General features: G+C 38.8%; 3 protein-coding genes across 3 annotated transcripts; 2 read left to right on the top strand and 1 right to left on the bottom strand.

Annotated features, from left to right (window-relative positions):
* Window positions 1-10,194: 10,194 nt before the first annotated feature.
* Window positions 10,195-13,120, bottom strand: sf3a2 (splicing factor 3a, subunit 2). Its single transcript, XM_053329935.1, has 8 exons — window positions 13,075-13,120; window positions 12,150-12,443; window positions 11,982-12,028; window positions 11,604-11,713; window positions 11,443-11,492; window positions 11,185-11,325; window positions 11,032-11,100; window positions 10,195-10,918 (listed from the first exon to the last, which is right to left on the bottom strand). The coding sequence occupies exons 2-8, from the start codon at window positions 12,345-12,347 to the stop codon at window positions 10,652-10,654; spliced, it is 882 nt and encodes a 293-aa protein (XP_053185910.1). The 5' UTR covers window positions 12,348-12,443; window positions 13,075-13,120; the 3' UTR covers window positions 10,195-10,651.
* A 1,081-nt stretch (window positions 13,121-14,201) lies between these two features.
* plekhj1 (pleckstrin homology domain containing, family J member 1) lies at window positions 14,202-18,918 on the top strand. The gene is made up of 6 exons (XM_053329940.1): window positions 14,202-14,559; window positions 14,769-14,836; window positions 15,832-15,898; window positions 16,083-16,173; window positions 17,123-17,186; window positions 17,706-18,918. The coding sequence occupies exons 1-6, from the start codon at window positions 14,466-14,468 to the stop codon at window positions 17,796-17,798; spliced, it is 477 nt and encodes a 158-aa protein (XP_053185915.1). The 5' UTR covers window positions 14,202-14,465; the 3' UTR covers window positions 17,799-18,918.
* Window positions 18,919-20,391: 1,473 nt separating this feature from the next.
* LOC128368987 (fizzy-related protein homolog) lies at window positions 20,392-27,304 on the top strand. The gene is made up of 14 exons (XM_053329932.1): window positions 20,392-20,535; window positions 21,514-21,587; window positions 22,060-22,188; window positions 22,386-22,449; window positions 23,493-23,623; window positions 23,723-23,808; window positions 23,897-24,080; window positions 24,283-24,348; window positions 24,672-24,774; window positions 24,900-25,084; window positions 25,175-25,408; window positions 25,869-25,973; window positions 26,376-26,468; window positions 26,823-27,304. Exons 2-14 carry the CDS (start codon window positions 21,519-21,521, stop codon window positions 26,862-26,864), a joined length of 1,491 nt encoding a protein of 496 aa, XP_053185907.1. The 5' UTR covers window positions 20,392-20,535; window positions 21,514-21,518; the 3' UTR covers window positions 26,865-27,304.
* Window positions 27,305-27,830: the final 526 nt, after the last annotated feature.

The raw sequence follows: 27,830 nt of genomic DNA on the forward strand, positions 1-27,830 counted from the left end.
GCAGGGGCCGGCTGAAAGGCTGCTCACACACAAACACGAGAGAGCGAGAGAGGCAGTGAGGGGCACAGAGGGTAAAATATCTCAGGAAAGAAAAGAAAATGGTTGCACGTTAGTTTCAAAATCAGAGAAACGCGTCATAATTGTGATCACAAATGAAGCTGCAGCAGGCATGAATAATAATCGGACTAGAAAATGACAACAGAGCTGACTCGTATCTGTAGTCTTTTGTCTTATTCAAAATCATGTTTTTCTCTCCAAAACATCCATTATTTCCAGAGAGAAAAATTCATAGCTGAATATGCATCTTTTGTATCTGTCTTGTGAGTTTATATCAAGGAGCATCCAGATGTTTATTTATTGAGGTTTGGGGATTTCATATCATTTTTATAAGGTGGGAAAAGGGAACATGATTATAGTACCAGAGTGAGAAACAAGGAATTAACAGTTTGTATAATCAAACATGTTTTATGTTTATGCTGGTACATTTGAAGCATCTTTGATAGTTAACTGTGACTAAAGCTTTATACTTTGCTGCAATTTGAATTTTTTCAATTGTGAGTTTAAAATGTATGGCACAAACTGACCAAATAAGCATACATGGCAGCAAAGTAAAACATTTTAAATCTGTTCTAATGATTTTCTTTTATATTAACAAGCAGAGCAGAGCAGGATATTTTTTCACACTTGCCCCCCTCTAGTTAACAAAATCTTTCTGATAAGGCCTAAAGAGATTATATTCTTAATAAATACAGGGCTGAACAGCAACACTGCTGGCTAAGATGGACAAATATAAACCAAGCACATGTGTTTGGCTCCTTGATTAAGAAGAGAAGATGGCTGGTGGATGAGGAAGAAGAGGGTTAAGGATATGTTCATGCAGCAGTCAGTCCTCTTAGCAATCATTATATGAAGCTTGAATTCTGCAAGAGAGAGAACAACTGGTTGTTTGACTTTGTAAAAATAAAAGCTTAAAAATAAATAATGACTTTAAGACATGTAATGAGTTACTGATTATTTGCTGCCATACATACAACTAGTGCATGAACAGACATGGGTGTATGTGGACTGAAAACATGATCAAACAAAATCCAACTTTTGCATTTTGCATATCCAGGCTCATGTTCTGCACAGCTTCCAGATGTCATAAACGTGGTCATCACTGGGCCGCAGCGATAATTCACACTCCCCCTCTCTGCATGAGGTTTCACATTACTCGTCTCCCACAGGCACACACCCTTCTGTCGGAGCATTAGTGCTGTGACAGAAGCTGTGAAGCATTGGCCTGGAACCGCAGCTCCAGAGCACGCTGAAAGGCTGGACAGCCTCAGATGAATAGATGGTAATTAATACACATAGCACCCGGGAGACCGCAGTACAATCTCAGGGCAAATTACTGCATCGATAAAATGGCAGAGACAAAATGAGAGACAGAGGGCAAAAGAGGGAGAGGGTGAAAACTGTACATATTGAGGCCATGCAGCTTTCATGTGCATGGACATATCTGGAAAAAGTGTGAGACCTGGAAAAACAAAAACAAAGAAATAACTTTTAAAGCAAAAACTTTTTTGGGGGGCGGGGGGCAAGAGAGAAGAAAATAGTTTTTTATGAGTCTATAACACATCATATCAGTATTAATACCTTTACTGTGTCAAAATTCAGATCATCAAAGTTGCATAAAAACAGTTGATGGGCTATATAGCAGAGAGATGATGAAGTGAACTGAATATTTGGGATCAAACACTATGAATTGGATTTCCATTACCTATTATCTCTAACCAATTACTTTCCTCTTCTCTCTTCTCAATTCTCTTATCTCCCCTCAATCTCCTGTGCGCTCACCCCATAATGATGAAACAAGGCTTCAAGATATTTTGGGGAAAAAGATCAATGGAAGGAAATGCATAGCCTGCATGTGATGAAAATCTTTCTCCCAATCTTCTTCTCAAATCAAACCACATTCCCTGTGCCAGAGTCATTTTCATCCACATACATGTCCCAGCATTCCTCTGGGTCAGCTTCTCTCGACGTGTGTCTCTGGGTGTTACACCTCTATTTCTTCGATCCTTGTGATGGGAAAATGAAGGGCAGATTATCACATTGTTTGGGCATTTGAACATTTATCTGCCTGAGACACAGTCCGGATTATAGCACAGTTCTCCCTCATGAACTCCAGCAGGACTGACGCTCATGATCCGGTCAGTTGCATGTTGTGGACTCCCAGAGATCAAAGGCTGTGAGAGCTTGTCTGAGGAGATACAGCACAGCAGAAAAACACACATGTCCCACAGTGGCTCCAAGAGAACATGAAGGCTTTGGTTCAAGATTCACTGAGACGTATGAGTGAATCCTTGTGGATCCTGTGTCATTCCTTTTCAAGTGCAGGTTTTACACTGTCAGCACATCTGAGGAGGAGGATGTTAAACAGGCTGATATCTGTGCTGGAAGGCCGGCAGGTTGTCCCGTGAGACCGTCTGGTGAATGAGGGTTGCTAGTTCAATCTTGCTGAGTTGCTCTCAGGATGGCATGTGTTCACTTTGTGCATAATAATCATCTTCTAAAATGCTATTTTAATACAGTGTTATAATGGAGACAGAGTTAATTAAGCAATAAATATGTCAGAATAAATAAAAGTGAGAGCAAAAACAATTTAAAGCCAATTTCATAGTAGACATAAAAGATATATGCCTTCGCTTTATCCTGTATGTACAGTATAAAGTCTCTGAGGGGAGTTGTATTGCTGGATCAGCAACTAGAGAGCAAAAAAGCACCTGTCAGTGTGTGTGAACAGCATATTGCTTAACCTCATAAGACAAACATGCACAAGGGAAAGGCATTATTTATGCTAAACACTTTTTCTACCTACATATATTATGCAGAGACACTGTAAATAAGCTCTATTCCATGTTCCTCATTTAAACATTCAACATAGCGCTGATGCTTGTACACTGCTTGGGAGTAATTTAAGTCAGAAGTGCTGACATTGCTCCACAGAGGGTTGATTCAAAGAAGCACAGCACTCCAGAAAGAGCTGAATGGAAGAGTTTGGCTGTACCATTAAAAAACAAGATTTCTGGAAAATGCTACTTCTGTCAGGCTGCCTAGCAGCTTCATCTCTATCTATAATCATTTATCCACCATCAGCATCCAGTTCTGTCCTGCTTTAAATCCTTCCTCAGTTTTCATCTCTGTCAGCAATAAAGTGTAAAACATCCACAGCTAATTTCAAGGCTTTTGAACATTTTTTCTTTGAATAAAGCTGTACTAATACGTAGTTTCCACACAAAAAAAAAATCAGAAATCAAGGTTCACCACTAGCTTTTTTCAGATCTTTCAAGGCTTTCTGTTGTGATTTCTTTTTACCATTTCTAAGGTCAAGAACAGACTTTTTTGCTTAACTCTTCAGCCAACCTAACAGTTACAATACTATAAACTATTGTAACAGCTAGTCGCTCTCCAGATTTATCTCCATGACAACTGACTTAAAGGATAAATTCACAGTTTTTCAAGTCTGTCCTTAAACAACAGTCAAATGCCCAATGAACATTGGCACTTTTCCCATCTGTAATCATTCCTTCTTTTAATACTGACCATAAACAGATCCCTTCATTATGCACTTATAAGGTAAGTGATGGGGGACAAAATCCACAGTCCTCCTGTTCAAAAAGGACTATTAGACTATACAAGTTTAGACTTTATTACAATTAATTTTATGCTGATATGATATATCAGATGGTCCAAATGTGTCTAATAAATTCAGTATCGTTCAAAGTTACAGTGTATTTAGTGCCTCTTTTTGTTATTACCTATCCACTGCAGCTGAACAGGAAAACACTGTCTGCTGAAACACAAGAGGGCATTTTATTAAATTGTTTTATTAAAGAGACTGTAACTGTGGAAGATATGTGCTTTGACTTAACTTATACATCTGAGGCCTCAGATAGACTTTTACATTTTTTTTTGCTCAAACTTTGTAGGGGATCTTCTTATGGTCAATATGAACAGAAGGAATGATTACAGTGAGCAAAACTTTTCAATGTTCATTTGAGCACCTAATTTAATAACTGTGAACCTGTCCTTTGTCTCCAACAATATTGATTAAAGCTTTGGAAAAAGATACTAAATGGACCTTGAGAACCATGAGTTGATATTAGGGTTAGGGTTAGGGTTAACAGATATGTTTCTTGTTTGTCTGTAAGCCTGTAAACTGATTTCTATTTGAATTACCCGGGCTGGATTTTCCATAAAAATTCAAAGGATGTGACATTTTTTTGACACTACCAAGTGCCTTTCCTCTCTTCCGCTAATGTCAAAAAACAACCAGCATAACAACACAACACACACACAAAAAGAAACATTGTCACTAAAGAGAAGGAATTTCTGACTCCTACATACAGAACCTTTAAATGTGCAGGTTGTGTTTACTTCTAGTCAGGTCAGGTCTGTCACAACTGTCAAAGAGTCAAGACTGTCAAAATCATTTTTGTGACTGAATTTACTTTGTGACTGAGATCTCAAATCCCTTAAAGTCTTAAGCTCTGGAGAAAACATCTTTCAGTGTCATCTTTATACAGAAACATCAGCTCTTCTGTCACAATGACTTCAAACCAAAACACAAGAATTAAATCCGATATTAATTCAAGTCCCCATAAGTCACTGAAGCCTGTAAAGTTCCAGGCAGGCGACACAGTTAATGTTGTTTCACGCTCCACCATACTGCTCAGTGAAGGAGGGCACAGAGCAGCTCCCACTGGGTGTCGGAGGGTCAGTCTGTCCTCTGAGTGCGGCCCCCATTATGTAAGGACAAAAGGGGACAGAAAGCGTCACCCAACCCGAAATCTCTCCAGAGCCTGAATTGGGGACGTGGATGTCCACGGGCAGTATTTGCTCACTTTATTGGGCACAATGCGTCCACAGGGGGCTTGGGTTGTCCTTGAAACAATCTTAAAGACTTTGGCCCAAACCTGGCAGAGTTTCACTTTCTTTTTACTCAGACACTTACTGAGAAGAAAACAGAAGCAGTTTAGATTACTTATTGACATCAAGGTGGAACCCCCGTCGGTTTCCAGGATATCAGAGGACTTGATTTGGAAGAATTAATTTATCCAAATGAAATGCACTTTTCAATCAGTGCTAATTGAGAGAACTGTTCACGCAGATGATGCACTCTAACTAGTTGTGAGGCCGTATCCTTGGGACTAATAAACACTGACAAATCGGCGGGGTGAGAGTGTGCATTCGGTCAATTAAGTCTGCAGATGAGCTCATTAAGAAGAAGAAGAACAGTAAATGAGCACAAGATGCCACTTCAGCGTTCAGTATGTTCTCGTATACTGGACTATAAGATCATAGGCTTAATATGCGGTACAGTTAGGGATGGGACTGCTGGTCCGTCTGTCAGTTGGTCCAAGATTTTCATCCACACTGAAATAATTACATGCATTGACACTGAAATTGTGGTCATCAAAAACAACAAAGGAACCATTTTCTTCCTTCATCAGAGTGGTGCCTGAGGATACTTTCTGGTTCCCTTGTATGCAGTTTATTGATTCATTATGCAACTGACTGTAAATACAACACATCATAATCAACACCTTCTTACTTTTAGTAATAAATGTATGTAAGAGAAATATCAGTAGCCTTAAATACAGAACATCCAATCACAATTTTTGTTAGCAAATATACTCTTTCATCATTTAAAGCAACTTCTGCATTCTGGTCGTTTGTGGGCCCCAAAGGATAAATCATACTACTCTTCCTCTAGCTCTACCAGCAGTTCCAATTCTTCACTTATGCAGTGAAATATCTCAAAATCTAAGAGATAGATTGGCACCAACTTAGGTGCTGATGTTCTCGTTCCTCTAGTGCCACCATGACCCCGTGCTAATACAATGCTACTCTGAATACAATTTGAGACCCAGCCCTTGGTTGGTCAGTGAACCCGCAGCAAAGGTTACAGAATTTACATGCAATTCAAAGTATTACTGATGGGCTATAGTGCTGTGTGATTCAGCTGGAGTTAGGCAAAGGCCTAGCAAAGGTATGAGTCATCACCATCGCCACAAGTCTGTTTACCAACACTTCCTCTCTCTCCCACATAAAGGTGGCCTGCAACCACCTCATTCTGATATAACCCAATCATCTTTACATCTGTTTACACAGCTCCTCCGCATCATGTAAAGTGGTGAATTTGCCCCAAAGCTTTACTACAAAAATGCACAATATGACAATACGTCCCTGATTCAATGGACAAGAGAGGCTGTAGAGAAATGGGAGAATAGGACCTCCTTAAAAATATAATCAACTAAAAAGAAATTATTAACAAAACGGTCACATGCATTTAAACTGCTTGGTATAGAGGGTGTGGCTGTTGGTCAGCTCATGAAAAAGAAATGTGTCCTTGTGTTAATCTGCATGTTGGCTTGTCTGTCTGATAGACTAGAGACTGCATGTGAGGAGCAGAGCAGCCTGAATCTCCTAAGTACAGTGGTGCTCTCTGCTGGTGAATTATGAAACAGTGCTGTGATGTCCACAGATTCCCAGACAAACAGAACAAAAGCATTCAACACATCTTTAAATATCGCCTTTATTTGCTACACACAACTCAATTTTTCCATCTGTTTGCAGACAACACATCCTTTTTTCGACATTTAATGCTGATTGGAGTGTTGTCCTAATTGCTTGAAATCTACAGAATTGAAATATTGTAACTTCTTTTATATCACGTGTGATGAACCATTTTAGTATATTGAGCTCAAACTTAACCAAATATTGGAATAACCTGTGGCCTTCTTTCCCCTCTCAGTCTTCCCTTTTGACAGCTGGATGGCACGTGGTCATGTCAACCATGCCTCCGTCACTGCCTCTGACTGACACTCAATGCCTTTTTGTTTTTTCATTCTCCAGCACCTGTGCTTGACTGTCAGATAGTTTGGAGCGTGACTCTGCTGCCATCATTGCAGAGGAACAACGGCTCTGTGACAAAGGTTCCCCGACGCTGCCTAGGGGACCCCAAATGTCAAACCAGGTAGGTCTTTATTTCAATCGGGTCAAAGGTTAGGTTACATCGCAGGAGAGGCTAGCCAGAGGTATAATAGTGACACTGACTCTTTTCTTTTTGTGTATTTATATGCACTGTGTATCCATCTGTCTCTGCAATGGCATTGCTTCATCTATTTATAGGCCTGCTGGGACTTTAGCTCAATGTGCATTTAGAAATGTCATGTAAGACATAAGAGGCCTCACAGCATTCAAAATGTGAAGGTCATGAAAGTGCTTCAGTTTTATTCATAAATTGGAGATGCTGACCTTCTATTTGTACCATTTCGAGCATTCAAACAGGAACACTAATTAGATCAAGTATAGTACAAAGTGATGAATGCTGATTCTATATGTACAATTGAACTGTGATCTAATGAACTGTGTTGTTTAGAGAAGGTAACAGCTGGCAAGAAAAGTATTTCTAAAAATAACAACAATCCTTTGGCTCATCACTGACTACAGACACACAAAGCCTTGTGTATCATTAACATACTGTATAATATCATGTGCTCAGTCATTTTTAAATAAACTCAGGTTTTAACTGCTTGCACCCCCTACCTCTACCCCCACATCTTTCTCTTAGGAAAGAGATGGAGGAAAGCTATGAGACATTTGAAGATGAGTTATGGCCACCAAGATCAGAGCCTCCTCCAATAAGGCCTGTTCGACAGACCCGCAGACCAGGTGGCGACACACACACACACACACACACACACACACACACACACACACACACACACACACACACACACACACACACACACACACACACACACACACACACACAAAGAACCTGTAATGCCTCGTAAAAGCCTTCATCTATTGTACACACCGGATATGGTACAACTCTATAAATACTTGGAAGCAGTGGCACAGCGAGCCACTGAAACATGATCTCTGGTCAAAGGCAACACAGTGATAATGCATCTCAGCTGGATGGATTTTAGGGTTACGGTTAGGCTTGCAGATCATTTCACTAGTCAGTGAGGTGAAATAAGCCTAACCCCCTTCAAACACACAAAATCTTCCTTGTATGACAGAGCCCTGAATAGTCTTAAAAGGTGTGGTGCAGCCAGGTGCATGTATTTTTAGCAGCAAGGCACTAGAGATGGCAATGTCAGCCCAAACTAAAATATCTCAACAAACATTTGATGGATTGACAGGTTTGTACAGACATTCCCCAGAGATTGAATCCCACTGACTGACAATGTGACAACAGGTTAAAGATCTAAGTAATCCTGTGAAATATCTCAACATTGACTTGATCCATTGGCACAAAATGTTGTCCAGGCATTGATGGTTCCCAAATCATGTATTGTGATAACTCCTCTGATTTTTTTACTCCAGCGCCATCTGGTAACATTTTTTGTTTTGAGTGAAATTCATCCAACCACAATTAGATGGATTGCCCTGAAATGTTGGGGTTGACAATGTTTCCTACAGGATGAATTGTAATAATTTTGGTGATCACACTTTTTGTCAGCAACACTTGATCAGTTTTAGGATTTTAGGACTCACTGCATGACTAAATTATTTAGTATTGAATTTTTTGCATATGAGGGTTTTGTAAAATTAAGCATATGTTCAACCTAAATTATAACATATATTTATGAATATACATAAAATACATGTGGACTAACAGATTCGTTTGTGGGCATGTTTGTTTTCTGTTCATGGTTCTTCATATTATCCTTTATATAATAACCATCTGTCTGTTCCAGAAATGAACACTACTAGGAGAATCAAAGAGGTTAGTTGGAAAACAACCAACCGATGCACCACTTTTCACACTTTTTCATATTGCTAATACAAATTCTTATAATCTACATGTTTCTCTGCTGCAGGAAGTAGTTCCACTGCCACAGCAACCAAAAGCAGAACCCAAGACTTTACCCAGGGAACTTAGCTTCCCCAGGACAAGTGAGTATTACTGTACTATCTTTCCCCATAATCTTTGTCAGCTTACAATAAACACTCTTCCCCTCTTGTTTTTTCATTTTTTCAGCATCCTTGCAGAAAACCTTGTCCATCCAGAATCTGACCAATATTGAAACACCATGGGAGAATGTCACTCTCAACCGCTGTTTGTTTGTGGCCATTACCATCCTGGTGCTCACCTCGGGCATTCAGAGACTTAATGGCAAGTACACTAGCAAGCAAAAGAAATAGTTTAGGTACTAAATGGCATTCCTGTTGTGACTGAGTGGTTTTTCTAAAAAAAAAAATACACAGAAACTTTGCGTGGTCAGGGGACAGCAGAGGAGGAAGATGATGTTGGAGTGACAGTGAGAAGCTCAGGCACATTACGACACAGAGGGCAACCATCAGAGGTAAAGACCTTTCACCTATTTGACAGTTTATCTCATCTAATCCTAAAAGAACAAGCTAAATATTTACCTGCTTATTTTGCTGCAACAACTTTGCATGTCCTTCCCTGTAGCCTGAGACATCTCTGTGGGAAGTGATGTTTTGGTGGCTGCCAGACCTTGACGACGACGATGATGATGATGATGAGGAAGACAATGACGAAGGAGGGGTCAAAATAGGGAAGTCAAGGAAAGGAGCAATAGCCCGAGCATCAGGAGGTCTCAGAAATAAGCCGCTGGTAGACAAAAAACTCATGAAGCGAGGAGAAGGGAAATTAAAGGACAGGAGGGCCGTGAAAGTCAAGGACAAGAAAGAGAGAGACAAACACAGTGAACCTGAAGAAGAAGAACCTGAGGAGGATGAAGGTGAGGAAAGTGAGGCACCAGCACCCAAGAAGAACAAAAAGTTGGAGGAAAAGAAGAAGAAAAAGACTCAAAAAGGATGAGTTTGTTCTTTCCTGGATCTGTTCAGTTCATTTTTTGGCAGTTTTTAAACTGTTTTGATAACATTTATTGAAAGATGATAGTCCTGATTTAAAAAGAAGTCCATACTTCTAAGTACAACTACAAAAATAATGTAAAAAATAAAGTGTGTGCTTTTTGTTGCTTTGCTTGACATGTGAATTTGTGTTAAGTCAAATGCATTTTCATTGAATTTAAAATGCTGCTTCATTTGAAAAGTGATTCACTCTTAACTGTTAAAAGATTTGATCGAGCTACAACTTTCTGATTTACACAGAACACAAGATCAAGATTACGTCATCTGACAGCTGCTTCAAAGAGTCCAGTTAACATGTCTTCTCCACAATATTAATTTTGAGCCTAAATATTTCAGAAATGTCTACAATGTTGCTCGACACTTTAACAGTTTCCTCTGCTGTGACTCATTCACATTATCTTCAGTGGATACATCAATAAACCTTCATGTGTGTGATGTCTTTGTAAGAGCCCAGACTATGAGATGCAAATGTTTTTCTCCACAGCATTTAATTACAAAAACAGAGTCTTAAAAGATGAGCTACTTTTCAAGCATAGCTCTGTATTCTGAATCTTAACATTGTACAAAACAGTGTTGTCATATTTATACAGTCGCAAAAACAAGCTGCCCAACTCATTCTACATAAACCAAACAAAATGTGTAAAAATCTACTCAATATGGAGTTTAGACATAGATTGAAGCGAGATGGACATTTTAGACAGGTAGGGCAGTGTGACTGGACACCATGAAAGAAAGCATTATAAGGGGATCAATTGTTAGACATAAGGCCATCGGGAGGTGGCGGCCTCATCGGCATTGGTGGCATGGGCATCTGAGGGGGCATCTGAGGGGTACCTGGCGCACCAGGGGGAAGAGGTGGAACAGACATCCCTCCTGGTGGGGGAGGAGGCATACTCTCATTCGGTGGGCGAGGAGCACTCATGAGAGGAGGGGGGCGCTTCACACCTACGGGAGGCGCTGGCCCACTGGACTGTGGAAGAGCTTTCTCCATTTTGAAATGGAACTGCAGGAAGAACTAGGAGGAAGAATAACATGAATGAATAACAAGAATGACGTATATCCTCTGTTCTATGTTTAAAATACTGAGGTGGACTTTGTGATAACAAATGTTCATCAGCTAATCAGTACCTGTTTCGTTTCTCTGTTCCAGTGGGTCCAGAAGCGGTTCTCTGCTTTATCAATTTCTCGACTGGGGACCTAAAAGAGCAAATGTGTTAATTTTGTGTCAGAGCAAAAGGAAATCTATGATAAAAGCACAACAGAAATGCATCTCCCACTCACCTTGAAGGCAATAGTTTCATATGGCTCAGCAGCCAGCAGCAAGTACTGCCAGCGACGATCAGGGGGCTCGATGCGCTGTTCATACGCAGACATGAAACGATGCCTGGGTCCAATACCTTCAGCAATCTCTGGGTAGTCAATCTTATGGAGGGAGAAAGGAAGAGCAAGTAGTATTAGTATAAAGCTACTTTCTTTATTTTACCAAAAAAAAAAAAATCCTTTCAAATTAACTCATTCTACATTTGGATTCCCACCAACCTGAAAAAGTAAAGACTGCTGCCCGGTCTCTGGGTCCCTTTGTTTGGTTACTATGAGGAAAATGAAGACATAAGCCACATGTTAAAATACCATAGTCTGCTGTTTGCAGTGACATCATTATATAATGGCTGCACTGGTACACAATTGTGCAGGTAGTTTACCTTTGTATCCTGGTCGACCAATTTTGACAAACTTCTTGACCTCAACCTTCACTTTAGCTGGAGCTGGCTGAGCAGGAGCTTCTTTTGCCTCTTTGGCTGCTCTCCGTGCTCTGTAAACAAACAACATATATATAGTTTTGAACTGTTTAACAACACACGGGAAACGGCGGGCTTGTCAGTAGTTTTGTTATCCAAATGAATAAATATTTGACCAGTTCACAACTGGGAAATAAGCTGATGATCTGTGTAAAGCAGGTCTGTGGTTTGTTGTGTTTATCCATTGTGGGCAGGTGAGGTGAGATGAATCACCGGAACAACATAAACAAATGAAAACTGAGAATGTACTTTATAAGACAAACTCCAAAGCAGTGGACTTACAAGTTGGTTTGATGTTTCTTTCCTTGTGTGTGAGCCAAGTAGCTGCCCTATAATGCAGAGGAGAGCAGTTTGTAAGTATACACTTCAAACAAGTTAAATTAACAAAACAAGGAAATGACAGCATGCTGAGACAACACAACCTTGGTAAATCATTATGAGCATCCTCACCTCATTGTTATGAAGTGTCAGGCAAAGTTTGCACTCATATGATCCTAAATGATTTTTCATAAAGTAGGGATCTTTATTGATGTCAATGGTCTCCAGGGCCAGCTGACGTAACCGTTCTCGTCTGTCACGGTTACTCTCAGAGGCAGACGCCACCCCACCGCTCCCCGTCTTCCCTCCAGCTCGATGCTGGAAATCCATCTTTACAAGGCGATGGAGTCAGACACTCCAAAACACGACACACCTGAGAGTCCAGTCAATGCTGGACAGTTACTCCAAATAAATCCCTCTGGTTACCTGGAAAAAAAACACACTGTTGCTAGGGATGTATATAAAGAACAACATTTACCATTTTATGCATTTTTGGATTGTAGATTTGGATTGGATTGTGGATTTGCACTCACTTGTGTATAAATATTAAAACACTGACTTAGCCCCTTTTTCTACATCGATCATACACTTTATTACTCAAATAGCATACTATGCTTTAAATGTAAGGACAGATTTGTCACAATGTGGGTTCCTCGCATGTGTGTTTAAACAATGATGTTACAATGCCTTACAATTGCTCAGCCTGTCGGAGGGCTAAACACTGCTTATTAGCAACAGCTAAATATTTCTAAAATAGCTTGGTGTAATTTACCACAATAAAGAAGTAAGTAATTATTATCACTCTACACTATAAATACATTGTACTGAATGACCATTACAGTGTTAGCACACCGTGAATTCGTTAAGCCAATGCTAATGCTAAGCTAATGTTGTTACTTGAGAGTAATGAATTGCTTTCAACAAGTATTTATATCATCGAACTACAACTAAAACGTAGCTTGCTCCGTATATATGATAATAAACTAGTGCGTTGCGTGAAATGACGACATCCGTACAAGACGTGATATTATGTACAATTTTCTCCAAGAACACTCACCAACTCCACAACGTAGGGTTCACGCCGACACTGTTTGTACTGCGCATGCCAAAGTGTCTTCTCGGCTTTGGCTCCTTAGGCGCTTTACTGCCTCCTGTTGGACTGGAGGGGGGACTACTGACAAAATGAGGACAGCAATAATTGGACTGGAGGGGGGGACTACTGACAAAATGAAGACTGAACAATAACTGGACTGGAGGGAGGACTACTGACAAAATGATAAGATAAGCCACACCCTAATAATAATTTTTCCATTAAGACAAAACACACTAACAGCTATTCAAAATTCAAGGGATGATGATGATTAAAACAGTAATCATGTGCCCATATGAACAATGAAAGAGTTTTTCATCGCTGTAATCATTGCTCTTGTTCATACTAGATATTAAAATGCCCAAATTGCACTTATAATATAAGTGAATTTGAAGGTATCTTCTAATGGTCATTATGAACAGGGGGAATGATTATGGCAAGAGAAATATGTTTCAGTGTTCATTTGATTGTTGTTTTAAGAATGACTTGAACATTATCATATAAAGCTACTGAAGTTCTTTATGTTGTCCCTTCCTCAGGCAATATGACATTCAACACGTTCTTGCATTTTTCACTGTTTTCTTTTTGAATTAGGCTAAGCTATACATAGCCCACCTGAATGTTTTAATAAATATATTTCTAATATTTGACACAAATAAAATAATAATATGTATTAATTTAAATTGCATACAGGTTATGTTTTTTAAATTAATCACCAATCTCCTTTCTCTTATTTTGTACAGATGGGAATATACAGAAAGTCATCATATTTTATTATATTTTTTATCCCACATTCCTCCATCGATGTAAATATTTAGATGTGATTTAGATAAACAAGTGAAATGTTAATATTTTCACATATTTCTTCTTAACTTGGAATGTCCTACATGTAAATACTGAGACTTTTAACATGTCTATCCCAAACTTCTTTTCTGTAAAGTTTTTGATACATAATCTTTAACTGTGATAATTACATGTGCATTATACAGTTAGATTGTTTTTGCAGCTCCAATAACAGTACGTGTGAAGTATTCTAGTTCGCCTAGTCTGACCCTGCACGGCTGCCGTACGTAGTATCACAGCGAGGAGTGCCCTGCTGCCAGCTGATAGCAGCCAGTGTGATGTGTAACACGAAGGAGAAGTGCGCTTCCTGACTGCAAAAATGACCCACAGCACTCCGTCACGTACCGAAAGCATTGGACAGCGACGCAGCGAGTCTTAACTGAGTGTCTACAACACGGTCACGGTTTATATCCACTGTTATCGTACTGCTTTTGAGGGTTTCTGGTCGGGGACATGTAGCCAGCCTCCCTGTGACTTGTCTTCAACCTGCGTGTGTTACTGCTCCACTGATCGAGATGCGTTTCAACGAGAAGGAGCTGGTGTGTCTGAGCCGCCAGCCCTCAGAGATGGCAGCTGAACTAGGGATGAGAGGACCCAAGAAAGGAGACGGTAACCCTGCTTGATCCATCCTAAACCACTCACTTCCGTTTTATGTAACTTAATGTGAGCAGCTAATGTTAACGTCAGCAACAAATCCTAGAGACATAGCCTATTGACATACTGTCATACATCATCTTTGGTAATAACACTGTAATCCGTGTCTGGTGTGTAGTCTGATGAGTTTGCTTTCACTTCCCTTTTTTTTTGTTATCATACAGTTGTAAAGAAGAGGCTGGTAAAACTCGTCGTGAACTTCCTCTTCTATTTCCGGACAGATGAGGAGGAGGTGACTAATATTTGAACACCTGTGTATTCTGGACTTTGTTCTCCTCATGATGATAAATTGAATAAGGGCTGAGTGATACATACCTGGACTATATACCCTAATATCAATATTGCATCAATATTGTATTGTTTATCGATTAACTATCTGTGCGTTCACAAAATAGTTACACAATGAGATTTATGATAAATAATCACCAGTAATGTAGATATAATTAAGAAGTGGGTACATTCAAATAATAGAACAGCTGGAACAGCCTGGTAAGTTCAGAAAATGATATCACTTTAATGTAATGAAGCCTTTAAAACCAGGAAAAAACAACACCCATGATATCCAAAATCAAGTATACAATGAAACTCTGTTTGAGCAGTCCAATGCAGCATAAAAAAATGAAATAAGATATACACACATAATACTAATACACATACGCACAAGCCTAGCCCATTTCACACATACCCATGACCATGTACACATTCATACCCATACCCCATATCTGGTCTCATATCACCATATAGAAATAATATTAATATAGGCTATAGCCCAGCCCTAGACTGAATCATTTCTCTGTTAAAGAATGGGCTCATATTTTTTTAAATGTACAATAGTCAGAAGCTCAAATGAACACTGAAATATGTATTTTTTGCCATTCCTCCTGTTAATACTGGCCATTAGAAGATCCCTTCACTATGTGCTTATAATGTAAGTTATGGGGCAAAATGCACAGCCCTTCTTCTGTGTAAGACCTTTCTTCTTAAATGTTTATCTGAAGCTTATATGAAGCTTCAGTCATCCAAATGAGTCAAATCAAGTAGATATCTTTCAACATTCCAGTCTTTTTAGAGCCAATGTCTCTCTTTTTGTTACTGTCAGTGTCAGTGTCAGTGTTCATTTAAGGCACCTGGCTGTTGTTTTAAGACAGACTTGAACATTTTTGAACCTATCCTTTAATGACACCATATGTTGAATCAAAATAAAGTAACTTTTTATTCATTTTACAGCCAATCGGAGCTTTGTTATTGGAGCAGTGTCGGGTGGAGAGGGAGGACAGCCAGACATTCTCTATCGGTGAGCTGCAGTGTTTACGTTACTCAGCCAATAGAATGGATCAAACTGCATTGTTAATATGTCACCAAACACCAACACTGAAATGTATCAAAATTCATCACTGATGCCTTAATATTCCTGTTACTGCTTGTGTTGTTATGTATCATGTATTTCTATTTAACTGTGTGTGTGTGTCTGTTTGTAGCATTTCTGGATGAGGCAGAGAGGAAGTATCTGTTTGAGTGTGACTCTGAACAGCAGTGTGGGGAGTGGATTGACTGCATTATCAAGGCCAGGTTGGACTGTTTTCTTTTTTCCATCTTGTTACAACAAACACAGAGGTTTATATTTGCAATAGGACCTTACAATAACTAATCAACTGAGAGGCAATACAGTGATTCAAAATGTGAAAATCAGTGAATTAGGTTGTCATATATCAAGTATAAATACAGGATTTAAAGGGGATTAAAGTACATTTCTGTTATATGGCTATTGGTCATAGATGTTGTAATGGGCTCTTGCCTGTATTTTAACATTTATCCTAGAAAATAACTTAAATAAAAATAAGTTGCAGCAGCTTGGGTTGTATTGTTACATTGTTTGATACACAACGAAGGTTTGGGGTCACAGGTTTTTGTGTGTGATTTGATTATATGTGGCCTATATTTCTTTCTGTAAAGATGTAAACATGGTCATTGAGTGTGAAAAAGAAAGCTAAAGTTAGTATGTGAGTGTTACTTCACCTTAATAACACAATAGGCATGTGAATGAACTATAGACTGAATAACTGTTGTATTCTCTATAGAGGGTACTGTATGCTTGTTGGTTGAGGCTCTGACAGGTTTGGATCTGCAGCGAGATGCTCTTTGAATGCTGCTACAACTCTCTTCAGTTTTAAACTCACATGGGTGAAACCGTCACAAATGGATGATGCGGCTGTTTCCAGAGAAACAATGTCACAAGTCAACAATGTGACTTCAGTTAAACAGTTTCAAACATATCTGTTATTACTTGACGCTGTCTGGTGTTAATGTTTACTGGGAAACCCTAACCCATAATAATCCCAATACTGGGCAGTGTCAACATGAACTTCTGTGTTTATTTTCTGCATGTGCTGAGATATACAGTGTTCAGACAGTAATACACACATTGAGACTCAACATCTAACACTAAAATGTTTACTGCAAGTCAAACATTTTTTTAGCCTTCAAATGTTAAGTTATTTTGTCATTTCATCTCTTGCAGTTACGAGTTTATGAGGAAGAACCTTATATTCTACAGAACAGAGATCCACAGGCTTACTGGCAAGGTGAGAGCCTTCACAATAGCATACCAGTATATTAAATGCCTCACAGACACTGCTTCTGTCCAACAGTGTCATACTAGTAATGGTTTCCCTGTCACTAAGGATGATCTGCTAACCTCTATGTGAGCAGCTTTCAGTAACAGTACGTTGATCTGAAATAGTTTTCAGTTGAACTATTCATGGCTAAATTTGGAAAGAAATATTGCTATTGAATTATTCAAATGTAATTTTTGGATGCTGTGAGACCCACCATTGAAATCCAGCTTACCTTCACTGTATTAAGGTAGAGGCAGAAGTCTCCAAGGTGGAGCGAATCTCAAAAGCTCGCCAGAATGAAACCCAAACTTTCTATATGACTAGATGTTTTTGTGTTTGTCTTGTTTCTTTGCGTTGATGTGTGGTGTGTGGTTTAAGTGAACTAATATTTGAATATAAAGTGTATTTCTGCTCCAATAACTTGCTATGCACACCCTGAGCTTTTGTTGTCTGGCAGTCCTCAGTCATCATCTGCGTTCTCCACAGGACCCTCTGGAGCAGTATGGTATATCAGATGAAACTCGCTTCCAAGTCAGCAACGGTCTGCAGCCGAAGCAGAGAGATACCTCCTCTCTGTAGACCAGCGTCCTGCATCCAGATGTTCTTCATCATCATTTTAGTTCATTCTGCCATTCCAACATGCACTCCACACTGGTTTGAAAACAAAGGCATTACCACTGCTACCGTTTTAGATGATCACTACTCTGAATGTATTTAGTGTTGCTCCAACTTAACAGTGAGGTTCTTATGAAAATGGTGTAGCAGGGTATCTTAGGGCCTTAGGCTATGTATTATTTCTCTTATGTCATTGCCATTCAGTCCAGGTAACATGGGGCTTTGGAATACTATACTTGTATTTCAGGTTTATGGGATCTTTCCGACTCTGCTTGGTTAGTTGACTGCCTGTATAAAATGTCTCTTATATACTATGTTCTGTAGTAGACATGCTGTGTTTTTAGACTATGTGATTCTGGGAGCGTTTGTTTGGGAGATCTGGGGTTGTGTCCTGTCTAAGGATTGTTAGCACTAAAAGCAAGACTTCCTTAAACAAGAATCAATCCAGGACATAAACATTTGGTTCAAATCAATCTGGCAGCATTTACAGTCCTAATTTGAACTGCACAGGCCCTTTGATCTGCTGAGTTGAGCCATATGTTACTCAGTTTTTGCTTGTGAGAAAAATGACTTTTAGTAATCCCAATATGTGTTTATCGTCTAGCCCATTTAGATCATTTAGTTTTTAAAAACTATACTTTTGCACAGAGTACTTTACTGGGTGTTAGTTTTTTTATTAGAATTTCAATAATGTACTTGAATCTACTGTACCTTTTCTGCGGCACTTTGAATGCAATTCCTTTAGCTAAGCTGCCGGACCATGTTGGGATACCAGACTCTTGACGTTTTTTTGTTTTTAAAATATCACACCAACATCATTATCAGTGTAGCTATAACAGAGTTACAGCTTACTGTGAGCTTAAATCTAGCTCTCAATGACATTTCACCATAACGCATTGCTGTATCAAATTGGTAAAATATTTATTTCAGTAGTCAGGAGTCTACCCACAAAGTGATTGAATGTTAATTTGTTTTCAAACTTGTGTCCAGTCTGTCTTTACTTCATGATAGATTATATTTGTTTCACTGCCTTTTCAGTCCTATAGGTTAATTTTTTTTTACTAATAAAGCCATTTGAAAGATATGTGAATGCAGTGTGTTATCTGTTGACAAAGATGAAGATATTTGTTTCACAACAAAATTTGTGCAATAAACTGAGCAATATGCAAATCTGCATAAAACACACGTCACATTTCACATGTCATGAGTCGTAAACAGCTCCACCAAACAATTTTTCTTTCTAAACTTCTCACATGGTTTCATTTCAATAAATGTTCAACTGATCTAATATTTCATCAGAAATCAAAGATTTCAAAGAAGATAAAGTCCAAAAACTGAGAACAGATGTATGTATCAGAGCTTTTTTTCCCTTTTTTCCCATTAATCATTTCATGACCCCTCAGATTTATCTGGTGATCCTTTGGAGTGACCCGGACCCTAGGTTGGGAACCACTGGACTAAACTAGCTAACTATATACAGTTCAAATTAGCTTCACCTCCAGCAGCTACAACAGTAACATGCTGCTTACACAGATGCTTCAATATTAATAATCTCATGAAGTTATATATAATATCAGTTAGAACTTAAGGACGATATGAACACTTTTTTTTTAATACTTATGTACTTTTACAGGATATATAGGAATTTTCAGGCAGGACTATTACTTGTAATCAAGTATTTTTACATTCTTGTATTGCTACTTATGCTTTTACCACCACTGTTTGTATGTATATCTTGTTGAGTATATCTTGCTGAGTATAGATCTGTGGTATCAGCAGTTACTGAGAAAAAATGTGTAATTAAATTAGTTACTTATGAAAATGTTGATGATTACAAAGGAGGTTCATCTGAAGTAAGTCCTTTAAGATTTTGCCAAGGAGAGTTTCCCTCATTTTTTAAAAATGTAAGTATGTTAATGATTTTTTTATATTCTTTTTATATTTTGTAAATATTTCCTGACGTGGACTTAAATTGTGTCACAGTACCAATTAATCCCAGGCCAGACTTTTTTTCATAAAATATCTTTATTTAATTTATTTTATATATCTTTATTTTCTGAAATTTTACGTGAACTAATTAATACATTTTCAAATGAGAGATATATCTTGCTTTGTAAAAAATGATCCCCCTGATAAATCATGTCAATGTGTCCATATAAAACACCTGAACCTAGATTTTGGGCGGCTTAATGGGTACACATACCCTAACAGCTGAAAACATTAGTTAGAAAATTAGAAAAGGAGCCTAATCAAAAAGTAATCAAATGTAATATGTTACATTACTTTGATCAAGTAATTCAAATAATTACATTACTTATTAAATTTTAAATAGGGTAACTAGTAATCTGTAACCTATTACATTTCCAAAGTAACCTCCCAGCCCAGAAGATAGATCTCGTTGTGGTTTCGGTATCAGCACCATAGAGATGGCTCTGATCGATGTGTTAGTGTGAAGCACTGATGCATTGTGATGTTTCCTTGGCAACGCCAAATGTGTGATTCAAAAATAACGACGTCACATCCTTCCCGTGATGCTTAGCGAACACAAATTGAACGCTCGGCAAAAGAAAACATTTGTATTTTTCTATACCCTGTTTTTGAGCGTAAAACTGCATAAAACAAATAACATTTCATCTGGAGTTGAAACCACTAAGAAGCAGTTATTAATCGGCGCGAAAGGGGTAGAGTTTATCGGAGCACGGTAGGTGTTAATTCAAGTAAAGATTGTGAACAAACAATGTTGCTAATACGTTAGCCCGTATCTTTACGTTAGGGCAGCTAACGTTAGCATTAGCGTTTCTCTATGCCGGATGATTGGATTATTTGTTTGTTTTTTACAATCATTTTAGTGTTACGGTTTCTAATCAGTAATGACTTCCACAGTGGGACTTTTATTTAATGAAGAGAACAAGCAAATGCGTGCTGGTAGAGAGGTTTTTACGATTGTTCTTGAAGATAACATAAGTGCTGTTGTTAGCAGTAGACTGAGCCCACCCGCAGGCGATCATATGCATTGTAACTAACGTCATTGTCTTATAACATATTTACTCATTGTTAATTAGTAACAAGGATTTAAATCCATTTTTTCTGTATCGATTGTTTTTTATGTCGTGAATCGTAACGGCTTTGTTAGCAACGCAGAGGAATAACAATGTCAAACTCCTCCTATCATCAGATAGAGTATTATTATTTAGCATCCTCAAAGAGAAATTAAACTATCCTTACTAAAAATGCTAGCTGAAGGTAACTCTTTGTCTGTTTATCATCCTGTTCAATGTGGTGAACATCAACCGATTGGCTGTTTTGTTTACCTTGTAACAAATGTGATACTTGCCTGTATCGGTTTCCTGATTAGTATGATACTACTTTTTTTTTTACCCCCAACAACGACAAGCTCTAGTACAACATGAAAGTACACTGTTACTGTTAAATCTAATATTAATTTTTATATATAACATATTTTAGTTTGCTCATCTTTTTTTTTTAACCTGATCTGTCTAGAACAGTAGTATTAGATAATTGCAGAAAATGTCGCTTATCCACATTAATAGTAGACAGCTGTTCTCTACTCAAACAGATAAGCAGCTAGCAGATGTCAACAGCTCCCTATTGAAGGCACACTAATGTCCTTCACTGACCTGTCATGTGATGTGTTGATTGGTCTCCTCGCTGTTTTCAGGCATCATGGATCAGGACTATGAGTGCAGGCTGCTCAGACAGATAAACATCCAAAATGAGAATGCCAGCCCAATAGTAAGTAAATAATACACACATTGTATCGCTTTGTCTGTTTCGTTATTTTATTGACTTATATATGAGCTGTGTTTCCTCTTGTAAATGAAACTGAACATAAATTTCCTTTATATAGCTGTGGCTTAAAAAAGTATTGCTGGTATAGTGAGGTAATTATCCTGACTCTAGCATGATAATGGCCAGTGAAGAACTTGATGGATGGGCGAAACAGGTGTCCATGTGTTGGAGGATTAAACATTTTAACGGCACAGTCTCTTTCATTTGACGGTGTCACTAGTGTTGAGTGAAAACAAGACCTCACCAGCCAAATGACTGGGTTTTTGTGAATGTAGCCTTCTGTTGTTAACACCTCAAACAAATGCGCCATCTGCCGCTTAAATGTCCTCCTGTTTTATTGTTGAGTTGTCTAGTCACTGTCCAATGGCTTGTGGCTCCCAGTCAGAAATGGTTTCACCTCTCCTTCTTTGTGCAGAAATCTTTAGGAGTGGCGCGAGCTCTGACACCCACCAGCTCCCCCCTGTCCTCCCCTAGTAAGCATGGTGATCGCTTCATTCCCTCCCGGGCCGGAGCTAACTGGAGTGTCAACTTCCATCGTATCAATGTGAGTCTCTTATGATACACCCGGGAAATAACTATCACTCTTACCTAAATGGACAGTGTTCTTAAGATCAAAGTGTGGATTTTTGGTTTATAAAGAAAAAGAAAAAAACCTGTATCTTAATTATACATTGTTTGTCTTGATGGTAAGTGCTTCAAGATTTTGATTAGAATTATGATTTATTTTATTTTCTGAAACAGGAAATTGAAAAGTCGCACAATCAAAACAGGAAAACCAAAGATGGAACAACAGACAGCAACAAAGGTAAACCACCCACCTCTTGTATCAGGAGACTCAAGATTTTATATCACAATTTGATGTTTTGCAATATGTTGTGGACACACTGTGACAAATATCAAGAATTATTGTGTTCTCAAACTGAGGCCCAGGCTTCCTTTACTTCAGTTATTTGAACTGTAAATTGTTCAGCCTTTGCCAGTCATTATATTTAAGTGATGTTACATGAATATAATGCTGCTACAATTAGTCTATTAGTATTTTGTAAGTATTTTTGCGAGCAAAAATGCACAAAATGTGCAGATTTCAGCTTCTGAAATGTAACGAATTAATGCTAACCTGACAGTAAACTGAAATATTTGTGTCGAAAGATGATACGTTTGGACCTAGAAAACATTTTCACTGTTTTCTTACATTCTGTAGACCAAACAATTAAGAAAGTTTTGACAAATTAATTGAAATAACAGAAATAGGGCATACTGTAAGTAGTGGCAGCCCTACATTAATACATATAGCTTTGTGTTTGAAACACCATGTCTGAAAGCTCTTCATAATTCAGTCAATGCTTGCAGTTTATGGTTAATTCCTGTTTTAGAAAACATTTCCCCATTTTAGGGGCTTATTTTTTTCTTTTCAGTTGACAGCTGCTGTGATGTATTGGAGATATTAGATATTTAGATATAAGAAGATATTGAATATTGCAGATCATCTGTATTATATACCATATCATAGGAAAATTACATCTTTTGTGATTCTCAGCCCTAAAAAGAAGCAAACATCCTTCTCTTCTGTAGCTGCACATTTGGCACATGTCTTTTTTGGCTCATTTTCACAGGTATCTCTGTCTGTCTGTTCCAGTCAAACTTGATAATTTGACCTTCTCGTGTTTACTAAGTCTGGACAGGCTCATGGAAGCTGTAGATAAGCACTAAACAAAGCTCAGTGAGAAATTCCCCCTGATCTTTAGAGATGTGAGAGAGCTAAGAAATTGCAGAGGGAGCGCAGTGTTTGAACTTAATCATTTCAGCAGCGCGGTTTGATTTCCCCTCTGTCTCTTCCTCTGCCTGCAGCGGACGGCCTGGCTTACTCGGCTCTGCTGAAGAACGAGCTGCTGGGAGCGGGCATTGAAAAAGTCCAGGACCCCCAGTCTGAAGACCGCCGCCTGCAGCCATCTACTCCAGCCAAGAGGAGCCTTTTTAGTGTAAAGAATGATAAAATAGCTGTAATGATTAATGTATGTGTTTTTTTGTTTTTTTTTTTTTTTAATCTGCATCAGTAATCATCTGCTTGTGCTTTTCAGTATTCTGTAAGTGCTAAGAGGGCTCTGCCTGAAGAGGATGGAAACACAGTCTCTCCGTATTCTCTATCACCTGTCAGTAGCAACAGGTAATAATAACTGTTATCACTCCAGTGTTGTCTTCAATTGACCTGCAGTATCATCATATTCCTCACTATATTGCGTTGTGCATTTTAGCCAGAAACTGCTACGGTCGCCAAGGAAACCGACGCGCAAAATTTCCAAAATTCCATTCAAAGTCCTGGACGCTCCAGAGCTCCAGGACGACTTCTACCTCAACTTAGTGGACTGGTCCTCTCTGAATGTGCTCAGTGTTGGACTGGGTACCTGCGTATACCTGTGGAGTGCCTGCACCAGCCAGGTGTGTGTTTGTCTGTGTGTTTGTCTGTGTGTCTGTCTGTGTGTCTGTCTGTGTGTCTGTCTGTGTGTCTGTCTGTGTGTGTGTGTGTGTGTGTGTGTGTGTGTGTGTGTGTGTACTGTTTTAGCATCATTAGCTCATGTTACTGAGGATTTAATTTGATGTCCTTGTTAAAGCTGTTTCTTCTGTTTCCTCTCCTTTTTAGGTGACCCGTCTATGTGACCTTTCTGTAGAAGGAGATTCTGTAACATCAGTGGGCTGGTCAGAGAGGGTGAGTTATCTTTTATCATTTTTAAAAAAAAATTCAAGTTGCATTAAATTGCACCCAGACAAGGTTGAAGTAGAGCCTAGCAAATCGGTTTGAGCTAACAAAGATCCATGAAACAAGTCTGTCTCTTGATGTTCAATTGAGTTTTTGTGTGCAGTCGTTGTTTCAACCTTTTAAAACTTCTGTTCCTCTATTTTTAGACTCCACCTGAATAATCCATGCTTGCTTTTGTCACGTTGCAGCCTGTGAATGTTTGTGTTGCAGTTACAGGGTATTTATTTTTCATAAAAGCTGTTATGAGTCATTGTGATGTTTTTTATTTTTAGGGAAACCTGGTGGCGGTGGGGACTCATAAAGGATATGTACAGATTTGGGATGCAGCAGCAGGGAAGAAGCTCTCTGTACTAGAAGGACATACAGCCAGAGTGGGTGAGTTGAGAGCCAGTTGCAAGAGTAAAATATTCTTACGATCATTCATTTTCACACAGTTATCTCCCTTTCATGGTCGGTGAATCATCTTTCCTTCGATGTGCCTTTCTTTCTCTGCCCGTCAGGTGCGTTGGCATGGAATGCAGACCAGCTGTCGTCTGGGAGCCGTGATAGGGTGATTCTGCAGCGGGACATCAGAGCCCCACCTCTCCAGTCAGAGCGCCGCCTGCAAGGGCACAGACAGGAAGTGTGCGGTCTGAAGTGGAGCACAGACCACCAGTTGCTAGCGTCAGGTGGAAATGACAACAAGGTAAGCAGGAACAGATTTTCACCTGTACTTTACAAACATACTATAATACATGACCAAAATACACATTCTCTTCTCTTGTCTTGTCTGTAGCTGCTTGTGTGGAACCACTCGAGTGTCCTCCCAGTGCAGCAGTACACAGAGCACTTGGCCGCGGTGAAGGCCATCGCCTGGTCCCCCCACCAGCACGGCCTGCTGGCCTCGGGAGGCGGCACCGCCGACCGATGTATCCGCTTTTGGAACACTCTGACAGGCCAGCCACTGCAGTGCACCGACACCGGCTCCCAGGTCTGCAACCTGGCCTGGTCCAAGCACACCAACGAACTGGTGAGTCACCTGATGTTACTGATTTGGATTAAGCAGCTGTGAAGTGGAATGTCTCAGTTCGTGTTTAGAATGCAAAGGTACAGTACAGCAATATATGAGAAACTGTACTTTAGGTCAGGTGAAAAGTTGAGTATAAATTTTGGCTATAGAAGCTATAAAAACAGCATCTTAGAAGTCTTGTTCTCAAAATAAAGTTGATATTTACACACTGGTGTAACTCTTGGATGAATATTTGATGTGTTGATGAAAATAGACCATGTAACAGTTTTTGAATGGCTGAAAGGCACATGATTTCACTTTTGAATGAAGATAACTTTTACCACTAGGCTAAAACACCCCTCTGTACTAGAATCAGAGATATATAATTGCTTATTTGATCATATTTGACAGTCAACAAGCATGTGTCCCAAATCAACCACGTTGTTCCTTATGAGGTAAATGTTTTGTTCTTTTTCTGCAGGTCAGCACACATGGTTATTCCCAGAACCAGATCCTGGTGTGGAAGTATCCCTCCCTCACTCAAGTAGCCAAACTTACAGGACATTCCTACAGAGTACTTTACCTGGTCAGTATATACTGTATGTGTCTGTCTGAACAGCGGTGGTAGAAAACTACATGCTAAAAACATAAATGTAAATGAATATAAAAGCTTGATATAATTAAAAAAGAATAGAAAACAATGTTTTAAATATTTCTACTTTTTTAGACTAATCTGAAATAAAGAAATGTATAGATGAAGTATTTATTTTTTTCCCATCTATATATGTGCAGCTATAGAAACTAAAGTGTTACTACGTTGCTGTTGAGTAAATGAATCATCCACAAGCTCCTCCTGCTGTTTACACAGTCTCCCACACTGAAAAGGAGCTCAAATGAATCTGAAATTGGCAACAATAACATAAAGTGGGGCAAAGTGGAAGCTATGCTGTTTGCCTGGTTTCAGTGTATAATGATGAGTTCTGTGCAGGCCATGTCCCCTGATGGAGAGGCCATTGTAACGGGAGCAGGAGATGAAACACTTCGCTTCTGGAACGTCTTTAGCAAGATGAGATCAACTAAGGTATTTATTCTCTCCATTTTCTTCCTACTGTGTATTTTTATTATATTATTTATTATATTATGTATTATTTTCACTATTAATTGCTTCAAATATATAAAATACCTGAGAAGAGTGAAAATGCACAGTTCAGTTTTGTACAATTAAATGTCTTTATTTAGACCAACAGTCCAAAACACAAAAATGATACAATTTGCTAGAATGTGAGAAAAGTAAATGGAGCAGATGTACACATTTTTGCTTTTAAAGTGACTCAAATCAACAGAAACAAATCAAAATGGTTCATTTTCAACTTGCGGCTCTAATTGAATGTGTTCCGTCCATAACATTAACTAACCGCTGTCTTCCCTCTTTCAGGAGTCGGTGTCAGTGTTGAACCTCTTCACCAGAATCCGGTAGTCAGCACACCTCTGCACTACGAGGGAATAAAGACTGGAAGGGGAATTTATCTTTGCACGTGTCAAGTCCGCACTGTAAACGGGCCCCTTCTTTTGAGTGTTTGCCTCAGTAGTTGACAAGACGGCCAGCTCGATTGGCCTTAGTTAATTAGCAAAGTTGTAGCCGAAGGTGGGAGGAGCTGGGGACATGTGCAGCCTGAGTGTTGAGGGCGGAGGTGATACATACAGAAAGTATTCTACTAACTCCTGAATGACGGAGCCGCTGCCTCCTCCGACAGACCAGTGATCTCTGATGATGAGGAGAACTTTGGGGAGTTTCTCTCCCTGCGTGATTATGTTTTGTTTACAGACTGTGTGCATACCTGCCAAATATTGAGTTTGTCATTTTTGATTGTCTATTTATTTTTCTTTCTTTATATTTCTTCTCTTTTTCTTTTTCTCTCGCTCTTTTTTTTTTTTTTTTTTTACATATTTTTAACATATTATTACTAGTGTGTTTGTTTCGAAGGCTGGTAGGTTTTCTTTTATGTGTGTAATTGCAGTTTTTGGTCTGATCTGTGGAATACGTCTGGCTTTTTCCCTTTTAAGGGTTAAGGTTTTCACAAAACTAAAATTTTATTGAGCGGCAATAATGTCACAAGTTTATGCTGTACATACTGTAATCCTGTGCCGATGTGAGAATTGTTAATGGTTAAAAAGAACTGGACAAACAGGCCGGCTCTCTTTTTTTGTTGTTTTAAAGTTGAGCTTAAGTTAATTTTAGTCTAAAGATATAAAGCATTATTGATAAACATTGTTTCATAATCTCTCAAAAAAAAAGAATACAACCAACAGCATATGGCACATCTTAGAGAAAAAACATTTTAATATTGAAATAATATCAATAATTCTAAATGTAATTAACATTTTCCTTTTGTGTGAATTTGTGCAGAAGCGTTTCACTCATCTTATTTCCCTCATTTCAGGA

This window comes from Scomber japonicus, chromosome 12 (assembly GCF_027409825.1).
Source record: "Scomber japonicus isolate fScoJap1 chromosome 12, fScoJap1.pri, whole genome shotgun sequence".
Taxonomy (NCBI): domain Eukaryota; kingdom Metazoa; phylum Chordata; class Actinopteri; order Scombriformes; family Scombridae; genus Scomber; species Scomber japonicus.

Coding starts and splice junctions, on each gene's coding strand:
- sf3a2 (XM_053329935.1), bottom strand. CDS start 12,347: ATGGATTTCCAGCATCGAGCTGGAGGGAAGACGGGGAGCGGTGGGGTG. Junction 11,326..11,442: donor AGCAGTCTTTACTTTTTCAG/GTTGGTGGGAAT, acceptor TCCCTCCATAAG/ATTGACTACCCAGAGATTGC. Junction 11,101..11,184: donor ATGAAACTATTGCCTTCAAG/GTGAGTGGGAGA, acceptor TTGCTCTTTTAG/GTCCCCAGTCGAGAAATTGA.
- plekhj1 (XM_053329940.1), top strand. CDS start 14,466: ATGCGTTTCAACGAGAAGGAGCTGGTGTGTCTGAGCCGCCAGCCCTCA. Junction 14,560..14,768: donor AGGACCCAAGAAAGGAGACG/GTAACCCTGCTT, acceptor GTTATCATACAG/TTGTAAAGAAGAGGCTGGTA. Junction 16,174..17,122: donor GACTGCATTATCAAGGCCAG/GTTGGACTGTTT, acceptor CATCTCTTGCAG/TTACGAGTTTATGAGGAAGA.
- LOC128368987 (XM_053329932.1), top strand. CDS start 21,519: ATGGATCAGGACTATGAGTGCAGGCTGCTCAGACAGATAAACATCCAA. Junction 22,450..23,492: donor AACAACAGACAGCAACAAAG/GTAAACCACCCA, acceptor CTCTGCCTGCAG/CGGACGGCCTGGCTTACTCG. Junction 25,974..26,375: donor CCTACAGAGTACTTTACCTG/GTCAGTATATAC, acceptor AGTTCTGTGCAG/GCCATGTCCCCTGATGGAGA.